At 44.0% G+C, this 15,899-nt stretch overlaps 1 protein-coding gene across 3 annotated transcripts in view; it reads left to right on the plus strand.

Annotated features, from left to right (window-relative positions):
* The window catches only part of LOC308324496 (3',5'-cyclic-AMP phosphodiesterase 4C-like), a 31,586-nt gene extending 16,699 nt beyond the window's left edge, over positions 1-14,887 (plus strand). For 2 of the 3 annotated variants that reach the window (XM_080776541.1, XM_080776542.1), the window contains 6 exons: positions 564-728; positions 2,993-3,092; positions 4,086-4,240; positions 5,124-5,246; positions 11,439-11,621; positions 13,412-14,887. In XM_080776541.1, coding sequence (XP_080632667.1) covers positions 564-728; positions 2,993-3,092; positions 4,086-4,240; positions 5,124-5,246; positions 11,439-11,621; positions 13,412-13,939 — 1,254 coding nt within the window. In that variant the 3' untranslated portion in view covers positions 13,940-14,887. The remainder of the gene's footprint in view (positions 1-563; positions 729-2,992; positions 3,093-4,085; positions 4,241-5,123; positions 5,247-11,438; positions 11,622-13,411) is intronic. The other variant, XR_013964920.1, reaches the window with a different exon arrangement.
* The last annotated feature ends 1,012 nt before the right edge of the window (positions 14,888-15,899 follow it).

A 15,899-nucleotide genomic window follows, 5' to 3' on the forward strand; every position in this document is an offset into this window, starting at 1 on the left:
GCACACATTCTTACACCAATGGCGGCGGTAATCATGCAAGGCACCGACCTGCACATCCAGAGCAATTAGGGTAACTTCAGAGTCTTGCTCAAGGACACATCTCTTATCACTATAAGCATATAAATAAACAGCTTGCCTTAAGGCCACCGGAAAGGTGGTCACACCATAAGGTAACCACCATTTCATCACCTAAAACGGGAGTATGAGTAGAGCCTTTAGTTTCTGTGGGTTTCATAAAGTCTCTCTCTGTCTCTGTCTCTCTCTGTCTCTCTCTGTCTCTCTCTGTCTCTCTCTGTCTGTCTCTGTCTCTGTCTCTGTCTGTCTCTCTCTGTCTGTCTCTGTCTCTCTCTGTCTGTCTCTGTCTCTCTCTGTCTGTCTCTGTCTCTCTCTGTCTCTCTCTGTCTGTCTCTCTCTGTCTCTCTCTGTCTCTCTCTGTCTCTCTCTCTCTGTCTCTGTCTCTGTCTCTCTCTGTCTCTCTCTCTCTCTGTCTGTCTCTCTCTGTCTGTGTCTCTGTCTCTGTCTCTGTCTCTGTCTTTCTCACTCCCCCTCCCCCTCTGGAGCAGGAGAGAGGTCTGCTGAAGACGTTCAAGATCCCGTCCGACACGTTGCTCACGTACCTGATGACCCTCGAGGACCACTACCACGCAGACGTGGCCTACCACAGCAACGTGCACGCCGCCGACGTCGTCCAGTCCACGCACGTGCTGCTCTCCGCGCCCGCTCTGGAGGTAGAGAGAGAGGAGAGAACAGGGTGCATGCGTTGGTTTAGACCAGTGGTTCCCAAACCTTTTCATGTATGTCAACGACCCCCAAATTAACACTTATTAGGCCGCGGAACGGACTCCCATTTGAAAAGATATGTCAAGGACCCCCCCCCCCCATAAGAGAGGATTTTTACCGTTCTAGCAGTGATTTTCAACCATTTTCATTCCAAGGGTTCATGCGTTCGTTAGGCTATACGGACATATCTCAATTTAACGGGATTTCTATCTCTGGGACCCAATTTATATCGTAGAAATCATACGTTTATTTAACTCTGAGAGTGTACACAAATGGTAATGGTTCCATGTGTTCACTCTCTGATCTGTGCACAGATCTGCTATAGTATCTTTGATACTTTTGTTGCTGTCGCTGTAGAAGTAGAGCAGTGGTTTTTCAACCAGTGGTCCGGGGACCACCAGGCAGTTAATGCCAGGTGGTCCCCAGCTAAATGCTGGAAAGTTGGTAACCAAATGGACCCTTCTAGATCTAGAATATATGATCTATCATTCTAGAATAGAATAGTTTAACTGGACCCCGGAAGGGTCCATTTTGGTTTCATTTTACCCTCTCAAGAGTTCAATTATTGTTAAACATCTGCATTACTTAATTTACCAAGAAGTCAACACAATTAGAGCATGCAAAAATCAAACGTTTGCCTGTTATCTCTCCTGTGGCACCAACGTCAATAGAGCATGGAATTGTGGACAGAATCTTATCCGACGATAACAGAATATCCGTGGCTCAAATGCTGAATAAATGATGGGCCTTGATATGGAAAAAAAAGGTTGAAAACCACTCGAGGTAGGGCATTAATTTACGGAAAAACAAACACAAATAGTTTTAATATGGAGATGTAGGTTTCTGCCTGAAAGCAACGGATTGATCTTCTCCTCCTCCTCCTCCTCCTTCGCCTCCACCTCCACCTCCACCTCCTCCTCCACCTCCTCCTCCTCCTCCTCCTCCTTCGCCTCCACCTCCACCTCCACCTCCACCTCCACCTCCTCCTCCACCTCCTCCTCCTCCTCCTCCTCCTTCGCCTCCACCTCCACCTCCACCTCCTCCTCCACCTCCTCCTCCTCCTCCTCCTCCTTCGCCTCCACCTCCACCTCCACCTCCTCCTCCACCTCCTCCTCCTCCTTCGCCTCCACCTCCACCTCCACCTCCTCCTCCACCTCCTCCTTCACCTCCTCCTCCTTCGCCTCCACCTTCTCCTCCTCCTCCTCCTCCTTCGCATCCACCTCCACCTCCTCCTCCTCCTTCACCTCCTCCTCCTTCGCCTCCACCTTCTCCTCCTCCTCCTCCTCCTTCGCATCCACCTCCACCTCCTCCTCCACCTCCTCCTTCACCTCCTCCTCCTTCACCTCCACCTCCTCCTTCACCTCCTCCACCTCCTCCTTCACCTCCTCCTCCACCTCCTTCACCTCCACCTCCTCCTTCACCTCCTCCTCCACCTCCTTCACCTCCTCCTCCTTCACCTCCACCTCCACCTCCACCTCCTCCTCCTCCTTCGCCTCCACCTTCTCCTCCTCCTCCTCCTCCTTCGCATCCACCTCCACCTCCTCCTCCTTCACCTCCACCTCCTCCTTCACCTCCTCCACCTCCTCCTTCACCTCCACCTCCTCCTTCACCTCCTCCTCCACCTCCTTCACCTCCTCCTCCTCCACCTCCTCCTCCTTCACCTCCTCCTCCACCTCCTCCTCCTCCTCCACCTCCACCTCCACCTCCACCTCCACCTCCACCTCCACCTTCACCTCCTCCTCCTTCACCTCCTCCTCCACCTCCACCTCCACCTTCACCTCCTCCACCTCCACCTCCACCTCCACCTTCACCTCCTCCTCCTTCACCTCCTCCTCCACCTCCACCTCCTCCTCCACCTCCACCTCCACCTCCACCTCCTCCTCCACCTCCTCCTCCACCTCCTCCTTCACCTCCTCCTCCACCTCCACCTCCACCTCCACCTCCACCTCCACCTCCTCCTCCACCTCCACCTCCTCCTCCTCCACCTCCACCTCCACCTCCACCTCCACCTCCACCTCCTCCTCCACCTCCACCTCCTCCACCTCCACCTCCTCCTCCACCTCCGCCTCCACCTCCTCCTCCACCTCCTCCTCCTCCTTCACCTCCTCCTCCTTCACCTCCTCCTCCACCTCCTCCACCTCCACCTCCTCCTCCACCTCCTCCTCCTCCACCTCCACCTCCACCTCCACCTCCACCTCCTCCTCCTCCTCAGGCGGTGTTCACAGACCTGGAGATATTAGCTGCCATCTTTGCCAGTGCCATTCATGACGTGGATCACCCGGGAGTCAACAACCAGTTCCTCATCAACACCAGTGAGTGTTTCCCCCACATTTCCCATTTCAACATTCATGTGGTGGATTCATATCAGTATAGGACATGAGCACCACAAACGAGCTTCATTCCAAGCTTTGCTCACTACTTGTTTCCCTCTCTACGTTGTTTATTTCCGCCAGCAAAATAGCAATGCCTGTTTTAATCAGTAAATAATTCAGATAGTTAAACCTGTATCTGTGTTCTTTTGTAGCTGCCTGGCCCAGTGGTTCTTATTATTCTTTAAGAAAGTAGCACCTAAAAAATTAAACTATAGCCATGAATTGAGACTTCTTTCATTATCAAATAGCTAGTCATAGGGAAAATCTTTTTTTTTGTATTAATAAAGGAAATGACGATTAGTGTGCATTTTCTACTTTTTCTTTTCAGTAGACCAAAGTTGCTTCATATAAAAAGATAGAGCATCCCAATTAGACCCACTAGTGTACAAAATGGTACACAAATCCTATAAATGGACTCATTTATGGTCTCACTACCTTCCTGGACTACAATTCCCATAATTCTTTGGTGCACTGCTCCTCCTTGTGGATAGGGGGAGAGCTGTCTTACTGGGACAACATGTAGTCCAGGAAGGAAGTGAGCCCAGTGTCCATGACATCAGAGACAACAGGCTCACTGCTACAATCTAAAATATCTAAAACCACATATTACACACATAAAGACCCCCAGGAAAGTGTTCTAAAGCTCCTAAACGTCATTAACATCTTCTTGGGGAGATTGTGTAGGCACTCTTCCATCGGAAATAATGGACTCCAACCTGCTTCTTCGGTCTCCTATACTGTATGACCCGTTCAGGGCCGGGAACCCATTTTGGGCGTTTTCAAGCATTATGTTATACTTTAACTATTGCAAAATACAAGCTCGTAGTGTGGCACCGAGTACCATGCTATATACAAGCTTGTAGATTTTGCTATTTTTTGAAAACTCTTGAAAATGTGGCGCAAGTCTTTGAATATATACATTCTGTCATTTAGACTCGGAGCTGGCCCTCATGTACAACGACTGCTCCGTGCTGGAGAACCACCACCTGGCGGTGGGCTTCAAACTGCTCCAGGAGGACAACTGTGACATCTTCCAGAACCTGAGCAAGAAACAACGGCAGTCCATCAGGAAGATGGTCATAGACATTGTGAGTTAATGAACTAATGGGGGCCAGAGGGGGGATTTCTCTGGAGCTCTGTATGCCAGTGAATGGGAGCCTTTGGATGGGGTTCAGGAATGTATCCACACTTTTCCTGGGCTGTGTGTGCTCCAGCTCCTGTCGATTTGATCCAATGAAAGCCAAAGAAACTGGTCAGATGACCAATGATATCCAATGAAATCAACAGGAACTGGAGCACACACAGCCCAGGAAAAGTGTGGATACCGTGGCTAACAGGTTTTGAAAAATCGAATGAAAGTGTTTGTAAAATGTTAATTTTTACATTTTTAACTTAAATCTTCTCTTCTGGGTGGTCCGATGAAAACTTTTAGTTTTTTATCTTTGGCAGCCTATAGGGCATGTGCATACGTTGGTTGTTGTGAGGGGCTTACAAATGGCCCAGCCTTTCCAAAAGGTAGAGCCAAGCAGTCAGCGAGGTATTGCTCAGTTTCAGCCATTATAGGAAGCCGCTCAATTTGGAGGAGGCGTTGTTTCCTTTATCCATGATTTATGTCTGCTGCCCTGTGTCCGCAATGTCAGCTGTAGAGAGATAGAGATAGAGATATACTTTATTAGTCTCCCGAGGAAGAAATTTGTCTTAGACAAAGGGCCCTGACAAAGGGTACTGTATGTAACGATGCTTTGCCGTCCATGCACGTTGTAACTGGCTGCTCTCCCACTGTCAAACTGCACTGGCAGTGTTTATGTCCTTTGTACAGTAACAAGGTATTCCTGTACTTCTCATTATGTGTACATAAATAAACATTTCAAGTGTGTGTGTGTGTGTGTGTGTGTGTGTGTGTGTGTGTGTGTGTGTGTGTGTGTGTGTGTGTGTGTGTGTGTGTGCGTGTGTGCGTGCGTGCATGCGTAGGTACTAGCTACGGACATGTCAAAGCACATGACCCTGCTAGCAGACTTGAAGACCATGGTGGAGGCAAAGAAAGTGACCAGTTCTGGGATGTTGCTGCTGAACAACTACTCAGACAGGATACAGGTACGGCACTGTACCTGGATCTTTACACTGCATAGTATAGTTCAGAGTCACGTGGTGTGAGTTCAGGTCTGGTTTTTGTGACTATGAAGTAGTTCCGGGTCATTTGGTGGGGTCACTGGGTGCACACAAAACTATCGTAATTTGTATTGTTGACCTATTTGTACATTAGAGCGCCGAAGTCCTGACGTCACTCGCTCATCCCCTGGTTCTGCCCGGTTCACGGAAGTAATTCCTCTATGGAGAATAACATGGGGCTCATCTTAAAATCGTTTCATATAAGCATTGTGGTGCAAACATAAACACTGTCTCTGCGTTATTTTCAGGGAGGAAAAAATGACGAAATGACAAAAACGATGGGTTATAGCCCATGTTTTTTGAAATTTTGGAAAAAAAAGTTAGCCTCGTTTCTCATCATTTTGGACCATGGGCTATAGCCCATATCGTACGGCATACTATAGCGCGCCGTTTTTCATCATTTTTGAGGATTTGAAAAAAATGACGAAATGACAAAAACGATGGGTTATAGCCCATGTTTTTTGAAATTTTGAAACAAAAAGTTAGCCTCGTTTCTCATCATTTTGGACCATGGGCTATAGCCCATATCGTACGGCATACTATAGCGCGCCGTTTTTCATCATTTTTGAGGATTTGAAAAAAATGACGAAATGACAAAAACGATGGGTTATAGCCCATGTTTTTTGAAATTTTGAAAAAAAAAGTTAGCCTCGTTTCTCATCATTTTGGACCATGGGCTATAGCCCATATCGTACGGCATACTATAGCGCGCCGTTTTTCATCATTTTTGAGGATTTGAAAAAAATGACGAAATGACAAAAACGATGGGTTATAGCCCATGTTTTTTGAAATTTTGAAAAAAAAAGTTAGCCTCGTTTCTCATCATTTTGGACCATGGGCTATAGCCCATATCGTACGGCATACTATAGCGCGCCGTTTTTCATCATTTTTGAGGATTTGAAAAAAATGACGAAATGACAAAAACGATGGGTTATAGGCCATGTTTTTTGAAATTTTGAAAAAAAAAGTTAGCCTCGTTTCTCCTCATTTTGGACCATGGGCTATAGCCCATATCGTACGGCATACTATAGCGCGCCGTTTTTCATCATTTTTGAGGATTTGAAAAAAATGACGAAATGACAAAAACGATGGGTTATAGCCCATGTTTTTTGAAATTTTGAAAAAAAAAAGTTAGCCTCGTTTCTCATCATTTTGGACCATGGGCTATAGCCCATATCGTACGGCATACTATAGCGCGCCGTTTTTCATCATTTTTGAGGATTTGAAAAAAATGACGAAATGACAAAAACGATGGGTTATAGCCCATGTTTTTTTAAATTTTGAAAAAAAAAGTTAGCCTCGTTTCTCATCATTTTGGACCATGGGCTATAGCCCATATCGTACGCCATACTATAGCGCGCCGTTTTTCATCATTTTGAGGATTTTAAAAAAATGACGAAATGACAAAAACGATGGGTTATAGCCCATGTTTTTTGAAATTTTGAAGAAAAAAAGTTAGCCTCGTTTCTCATCATTTTGGACCATGGGCTATAGCCCATATCGTACGGCATACTATAGCGCGCCGTTTTTCATCATTTTTGAGGATTTGAAAAAAATGACGAAATGACAAAAACGATGGGTTATAGCCCATGTTTTTTGAAATTTTGAAAAAAAAGGTTAGCCTCGTTTCTCATCATTTTGGACCATGGGCTATAGCCCATATCGTACGGCATACTATAGCGCGCCGTTTTTCATCATTTTTGAGGATTTGAAAAAAATGACGAAATGACAAAAACGATGGGTTATAGCCCATGTTTTTTGAAATTTTGAAAAAAAAAGTTAGCCTCGTTTCTCATCATTTTGGACCATGGGCTATAGCCCATATCGTACGGCATACTATAGCGTGCCGTTTTTCATCATTTTTGAGGATTTTTAAAAAATGACGAAATGACAAAAACGATGGGTTATAGCCCATGTTTTTTGAAATTTTGAAAAAAAAGTTAGCCTCGTTTCTCATCATTTTGGACCATGGGCTATAGCCCATATCGTACGGCATACTATAGCGCGCCGTTTTTCATCATTTTTGAGGATTTGAAAAAAATGACGAAATGACAAAAACGATGGGTTATATCCCATGTTTTTTGAAATTTTGAAAAAAAAAGTTAGCCTCGTTTCTCATCATTTTGGACCATGGGCTATAGCCCATATCGTACGGCATACTATAGCGCGCCGTTTTTCATCATTTTTGAGGATTTGAAAAAAATGACGAAATGACAAAAACGATGGGTTATAGCCCATGTTTTTTGAAATTTTGAAAAAAGAAGTTAGCCTCGTTTCTCATCATTTTGGACCATGGGCTATAGCCCATATCGTACGGCATACTATAGCGCGCCGTTTTTCATCATTTTTGAGGATTTGAAAAAAATGACGAAATGACAAAAACGATGGGTTATAGCCCATGTTTTTTGAAATTTTGAAAAAAAAGGTTAGCCTCGTTTCTCATCATTTTGGACCATGGGCTATAGCCCATATCGTACGGCATACTATAGCGCGCCGTTTTTCATCATTTTTGAGGATTTGAAAAAAATGACGAAATGACAAAAACGATGGGTTATAGCCCATGTTTTTTGAAATTTTGAAAAAAAAAGTTAGCCTCGTTTCTCATCATTTTGGACCATGGGCTATAGCCCATATCGTACGGCATACTATAGCGCGCCGTTTTTCATCATTTTTGAGGATTTGAAAAAAATGACGAAATGACAAAAACGTTGGGTTATAGCCCATGTTTTTTGAAATTTTGAAAAAAAAAGTTAGCCTCGTTTCTCATCATTTTGGACCATGGGCTATAGCCCATATCGTACGGCATACTATAGCGCGCCGTTTTTCATCATTTTTGAGGATTTTAAAAAAATGACGAAATGACAAAAACGATGGGTTATAGCCCATGTTTTTTGAAATTTTGAAAAAAAAAGTTTGCCTCGTTTCTCATCATTTTGGACCATGGGCTATAGCCCATATCATACGGCATACTATAGCGCGCCGTTTTTCATCATTTTTGAGGATTTGAAAAAAATGACGAAATGACAAAAACGATGGGTTATAGCCCATGTTTTTTGAAATTTTGAAAAAAAAAGTTAGCCTCGTTTCTCATAATTTTGGACCATGGGCTATAGCCCATATCGTACGGCATACTATAGCGCGCCGTTTTTCATCATTTTTGAGGATTTGAAAAAAATGACGAAATGACAAAAACGATGGGTTATAGCCCATGTTTTTTGAAATTTTGAACAAAAAAGTTAGCCTCGTTTCTCATCATTTTGGACCATGGGCTATAGCCCATATCGTATGGCATACTATAGCGCGCCGTTTTTCATCATTTTTGAGGATTTAAAAAAAATGAAAAAATGAAAAAAAAAATCCGCAATTTCCGCAATTTCCATTTCCATTTCCATTAGGCTAACTTTTTTTTTCAAAATTTCAAAATTACCATTTCCGCAATTTCTGCAATTCCGCAATTTGGCGAAAATGTAACTAATTCAGTAGCAGTAACAATAGCGTTTTATCTCAATCAGTTCATATCCATATGAGTGAAGTGGCCGGGATGTTTATTTTTCAAACGCATTACTTATATGAGGCGATATAAAATCCCCCTATGGGGATTACAATGCAAATAAAAAGTACATGAACCCTTGGATTTGCACCCTCTACCGATATTGACGTCAGACTTCGGTGCTCTATATCGAGCAACAAAATAGTTTAGGATTAAGCATGGACGAGAATAGATTTATTTTTTAAATCACCCCCATGTGATGCGAGTGTCGCTCTTATCATCGTACATCATCATGATGTAAAATAGGCAAGATGCCCATTTGCTCAGACGCTGACGTAAGATTCTCTGTTCATTGTCAATGGGAATGTAATGTTTGTGTAAGACAAAGTTTGTGAACATACACTAAAAGCTGGATATAGGAGGGGGCTAGCACCCCTCAAAATCATGAAAAACGACACTATAGTTAGTCTGTTGTTTTTCATGATTTTCATATTTCTTTTGAAAACCATGAATCTGTCTGTCTATGTCTCTGACTCTCATTCTCCCAATAGACAACCCCCTGATGCAGGGATGTCAAAATGTATCTTCTTTTTTTTCAGGGATGTCCCGATCACGTTTGTTTGCTCCCGTTCCGATTCCGATAATTTAATTTTGAGCATCTGCCGATAACCGATTTTTCCCGATCGGATATTTACACACTTTATAGAATCACAATAGTACAATATCCAACATCACAGACAATATCCAGTCTAATGATATGGATATAATATTGATACTAGAGATGTCCCGATACATTTTCTTTTTGCTGCCATTCCGTTTCCGATCAATTGAGTCACGTGATCGGATCGGGACAACCCTGGTGTTTTTACATTGCTGGGTCCGTGTGGTTGCTCCTCAGGTCACCCAGTCCAGAACAGTGTTGTTTTCCTCGACTAAAACCAAAACTATTCGTCGACTACCTTTTTCCACTGACGAAAACTAAATGGAAACTAAATAAAAAAACTAAGCTATGATGACTAAAACTAGGACTAAATATACTGACAATTTCTTCGACAGACAAAAAATAGACTAAAAATGTTAGGAAGGGACTAGTGGACAAGAGATCCAGCACAAATTAGTTGCATGCTGAAAATACCCGATCTACAAAATCAGCGCTGTGGGCTTGTATAGGTCAGCTATTTCCAGTCATTGCGATCAATGCCCGCCAAAATATTTCAGTCGACTAAATCAACTGCAGATTTAGTCGACTAAAACCATATGACATTCAGTGGACTGAAACACTAAAACATTCCAGGTGACTAAAATGCGACTATTACCAAGAGTCTATGGGCTGTATTTTGCGTGTCTTAAGTACCAGGTCTTATTCCCTATAACTTGAGTAAACTAAAGTCCTGGAGGCGTGCATCAATGCTCTTTGGCCACTCAGAATAGCCAAATGGCATTGATGATCACGCCTCCAGGTCTTTAGTTTACTCAAGTTATAGGGAATAAGACCTGGTTACTTAAGTTAAGACACGCATCATACAGCCATATGACTCAAACTAAAACCAAAAACAACACCAAGTCACAGTGGGTCTGTGGGCGGTTCGGTTCCCCCTCAGGTCACATCACTCCAATCCTGGCCTCCTTGCATTGGCTTCCGGTGAACTTCAGGGTTCAGTTCAAGGTACTTGTGCTCACCTTCAGAGCGATGCATGGTCAGGCCCCTGGCTACTTGATTGACCTGGTACCTCGTTATGTGGCCCTAAGGGCCCTTAGGTCTGCAAATCAGGGGTCTATTAGACCCACCCTCCACCAAACTAATAACTAAAAGGTGACAAATAATTTCAGGCCGTATAGCAGCCAAACTTTGGAATGCTCTCCCACTAGCACTGAGATTTTCCTCCTCTGTGGGCATTTTAAAAAATAGCCTCAAAACATTTATTTTTAACCCATTCTGACCTGAGATCAGATTCATACGAGGTTTCCACTGGACACACACTGGTCTGATTAGCCCATTCTGACCTGAGATCAGATTCTAAAAATGTCAGTCGTTCTTCGATTTTTCAAAAATAGCAGACCTACAAGCTTGTAGATCTGCTATTTTTCAATAGCTAAAGCATAACGTGATGCCAATACCAAAATGGGTTCCCGTTCAGAATGGGTTAAACAAGCATTTGTGGATGGTTCAACCTAAACTTAATTAACCTACCTTTTGATTTATGACGTACGTATGATGATCATATTGTTGTCCTGGTTGAGCTGAATTGTACAGCACATGTTTTATCTGCATTGTTCTGCTTGTTACCTTGTTCTGTATTTTTAAGTGGTGCAACCACTTCTACAACCAGCTCGCAATGTCTGTGTGTTTGTTTGTGATGTACGTCAAATGAGCATGAGTGGTGTGCGCATGCATGAAATTGGAACGACAGAAGTATGTGACATTGCTGCCACCTGCTGGACGCAAATCGCTAATCTAACGGAGCAGAGAGAGAGAGAGCGAGAGAGAGAGAGAGAGAGAGAGAGAGAGAGGGGAGTTGCACCACTTGGTTCACACAGGTGTGATTTTATTGTATGTAAAGCACTTTGTGAGTCCTCTCTTCTGAAAGGTGCTATATAAATAAAATTTACTTACTTATACTTACCAGGTCCTCCAGAACATCGTGCACTGCGCCGACCTGAGCAACCCCACCAAGCCGCTGCGGCTGTACCGCCAGTGGACCGAGCGCATCACGGAGGAGTTCTTCGGCCAGGGAGACCGAGAGCGGGACATGTGCATCGAGGTCAGCCCCATGTGTGACAAGCACAACGCCTCCGTGGAGAAGAACCAGGTGACACGCTCTCGCTATCTGTCCCCGTCCCCTAGCCTCGGAAACCCAGACGTTTTTATTTCCAGGGAGGAAAAAAAAGTCTGGGTCTGAGTCCACTTCAATTCGGCATAGAGTAGCGCAAACATTGCTCACTCTCTGCTGATTTCTGATTGTCTGCACCTTTGTAAAATTGACATACACACGCACACATGTACACACACACGCTCCTCTCTCTCTCTGTCGCTCTAAGTAATTAGTCTCATGTCGCGCAGCTGCGCATATATTCTCCCGGCGGATCCTGCCGGGAGCTGCCTAGGCCATAAAAAGCATAGGTGAGTTCCAGGCTACCCGTCTCCAGACGCTTTAGCTCCACACCCGTAAGACGGTTTGGTTTTCAAACGCTGGTGTGAGCTTGTAGATCTGCTGTTTTCACTAGTTTGGGCCCCCGGGCCGGGCAAACATCTAATTTCCAGTGGTGGAAAAAGTACTCACTTTTTAAAGTACAAGTATACTGCAATGTACTCTGTACGTTACCAGTAAGACGCGAAACGCGGGAAGCGAACGCAGCTGAGACCCTGCAGATCATGTCTGTCTGTCTGTGTGTCTGTCCCGCTGTTACTGTATATGTGGACCTGGCCCCTTTTGTGCCTATATATGGAGCTGAGTGGACCTGGCCCCTTTTGTGCCCATATATGGAGCTGAGTGATTGCTGATGCAACACACTCCATATTTGGATAGCGGGACAGACACACAGACAGACAGACAGACAGACACACACACAGACAGACATGATCTGCTAGGTCTCATAGTAAGTGCTCACTGCGTTCGCAACAAGTAGCTAGAAGTTACCTTACAAAATGTACTCGAGTAAAAGTACAAAAGTATATCGGCATCGAAATGTACTTAAAGTACTCGCATTGCAATGGGTTTCTCCGGGCTTTTCATTTTTGAGCCGAATGTGAACGAAAATAAAAGCCTGGGTATAGCGAGGCGACTGAAACGTATAGTTTGACAGAAGCCTAAGTGGTGTGCTTCCTCCGAATACCTAAACGCAGACAGCATTCATCAGCAAACCACAATGAGTTTCTCATTTTTGAGGGGGCGCCATCCCCTCCTATGTCCAGCTTTGAGGGTTTGTGTATGTAAACACAAACATTGTCCTAACTCAAACATTGAATGCATTTGACAATGAATGGCCAGAGCTGTTTGTGGAAACGCAGACATTGAATGCCATTGACTATGAATGGCCAGTTTTGAGTGTTTGTGTTTTCACAATGTCTGTGTTTAGACAAACATTGAAGACAAAAGTGAGGACGCAAATTGTTATTGGCCGGGATTAAGGAGACGATATGAGCGCCCCTCACTTCACACGGGTGTGATTTTATTTAACCCATTTAGACCTGAGGAGGATTCTACAGATGCCTTCCAAATCCTGACAGTTTTCTGAAAAACCTGTGTTTTTTTCTATGTCGGTCGTTCTCAAACATTTTCATGTCAAGGACCCCAAAAAATATCTGCATTTGGCCGCCGACCCCCATCTAAAAATATGTTGTTCCAGTGACCCCCCCCCCCCCCCCATGCAGAAGCAAAGATTTGACTTAAAAACGTTATCTCTGAAAGAGTATATATTCAAAGATTTGCGACACATTTTTACCATTTAAAAATAAATAGCAGACTATGCTAGCTATGAGCTTGTAGATCTGCTATTTTTCATTAGCTAAAGTATAAACGCAATGCTTCAAACACCCGAATGGGTTATAATAAACCGATCCCCTTGTGTCCCACGGCGTCCATCTTGTCCTCCTGTGCAGGTGGGCTTCATCGACTACATCGTCCATCCTCTGTGGGAGACGTGGGCCGACCTGGTGCACCCCGACGCTCAGGACATCCTGGACACGCTGGAGGACAACAGGGAGTGGTACCAGCGCCACATCCCCCACAGCCCCACCTCCTCCCTGGACGAGGCGGAGGCGGAGGACGCCCGCTACCTACCCCCAGGCGGAGGGAACTTCCGCTTTGAGCTCAGCCCGGGAGAGGAGGAGGAGGAGGAGGAGGACAGTGGGTCTGACATCGAGGAGACTGACGGCAGCACCAGCCATGGCAAAGGTTGCCGCGTGCAGGACTGCGATGAGTCGAGGGGAGTCGAGGCAGGCGTGGGCGAGGAGGAGGAGGAGGAGGAGAAGGAAGGAGGAGGACAACGACATGTGGGACTTTGCAGAGAACCTAGCATGGTGGACTTGGAGGAGGACGAGCAGGAGGGGCCAGGTGGTTTGACACTGGTTCTCAATGTGGGCCCAGGGGTCCTTGAAGGGGGTTCCAGGGGGTCCCCAGCAAAATGAGGAACAGTTTAAACCATGCGGGTCTTCAACAGGGGGCAACTTGTTGCTGCACAATGTGCTGTGAGGTTGTAGATCACTATTGGTCCATACAGGTTTGAGAAGTTCAAAGTCAGGTTTCTAAATAATAATACTAATGTATACTTAAAGGTAGAGTAAGTGATTTCACTCAAAAAACCTTAGGTTTCGTTTTTGGCTGTGGGACCTAAGCCTTCGTCCAATCAGGATAGAGAGTAAAAAACGAAACCTAAGGTTTTTTGACCCCCAGGGGTTAACTGGGGACAGGGAGGAACTCCTTATATGGTCAGCACACTCTATAGTAGAGAGGATTATCACAACAAAACAAAAAAATAAGTGATATTTGAATTAAGTGAAATCACTTACTCTACCTTTAAGTTAGAGTACTTTATGATTATTATCATCAATGTATGATTATTTGTCCGTTTGTTTGTTTTACGTCATCACACTCATGTCACCGCGACTCAGCCATACCAATATAAGGAGTTCCCAAAGAAGCTATGCCCAAATATGGAGTGTGTTGTCTTAACAGTATCAATCACAAGCAAATCACTTGGCTCCATATGAGTGATGTCACAGGGGCACACAGACAGCCAGTTGGTGCAGGAAGATCCTTTCACTTTACAATCTACTACAGATCAACAGTGTGACATCCTAACAGACACAGAGCTCAAACTACTTTGTGATTGATTTCCCTACTTGAGCTTGCACAGATAACCTCTTTTTTGCTTTTTTGTTTGTTTTGAAGTTGTTCTTCTGGAAATTGGTCTTGCACGTAAAGACTTGAGTGGGGTTTGAACCCACAATATCCAGATCATGTGGCCAGTGTGCTAACTCACTGAGGAACTTTCTACCTGCCACAACACAAACTTCCTTTGCCTTTGAGTAACAACATTGATACAAAAAAGAAATAAAGTAAACAGGAGATTTGTCTATTGTTTGTTGTGCTGTTGTTTATTTAGACGTTTGAATGTATGAACCACAAGACGATTACAAAAAATCTTGAAAATCATGAAAAAACTGCACAATATAGGCTATGGGCTATATAGCCCTTGGCCTCGGACGGCATACTATACCACGCCATTTTTATACATTTGAGGATTTGAAAAAAGACACAAATCCCCCATGGTCCAAAATGATGAGAAACGAGGATAACTTTTTTTCAAAATTTCAAAAAACATGGGCTATAACCCATCGTTTTTTTCATTTATTTCAAATCCTCAAAAATGATGAAAAACGGCGTGCTATAGTATGCCGTACGACAGTGATACTCAACCTCAGGCCCGCGGGCCACATCAGGCCCGCGGGACCATTATGACTGGCCCACCAATGAAAATCTAAAAAAAAGGAAAAAAAAATCTGGAAAATGAAATAAAAATAAATAAATCTGAATGAAGTTATCTTTAATTACATTATTATAAGTAATACTATTAGAGTTGTACTATTACTCGAACGAAAATAAAAGCTTGGGGGGGGGGGGGGGGGAGATGCAATGCAAATGAAAGACATATACTGTGTATCCCTATTCCCTGACATAATTTTATAGCTAAACGGACAGAATTCTATTTTATTTGAATGATGAAACCCAGCTGCCATTAATAGTTTGAAATGGAAATTGCGGAAATGGAAATTGCGGAAATTGTAATTGCGGAAATTGCGGAAATGGTGGAAATGGAAATTGCGGAAATGGAAATTGCGGAAATGGTGGAAATGGAAATTGCGGAAATTGCAGAAATTGCGGAAATGGAAATTGAGGAAATTGCGGAAATGGAAATTGCGGAAATGGTAATTGCGGAAATTGCTGAAATGGTGGAAATGGTGGAAATGGAAATTGCGGAAATGGAAATTGAGGAAATTGCGGAAATGGTTTAAATGGAAATTGCGGAAATGCGGAAATGGAAATTGCGGAAATGGTGGAAATGGAAATTGCGGAAATGGAAATTGA

This window comes from Protomyctophum bolini, assembly GCF_963924005.1.
Source record: "Protomyctophum bolini genome assembly, chromosome: 11".
Lineage (NCBI taxonomy): Eukaryota > Metazoa > Chordata > Actinopteri > Myctophiformes > Myctophidae > Protomyctophum > Protomyctophum bolini.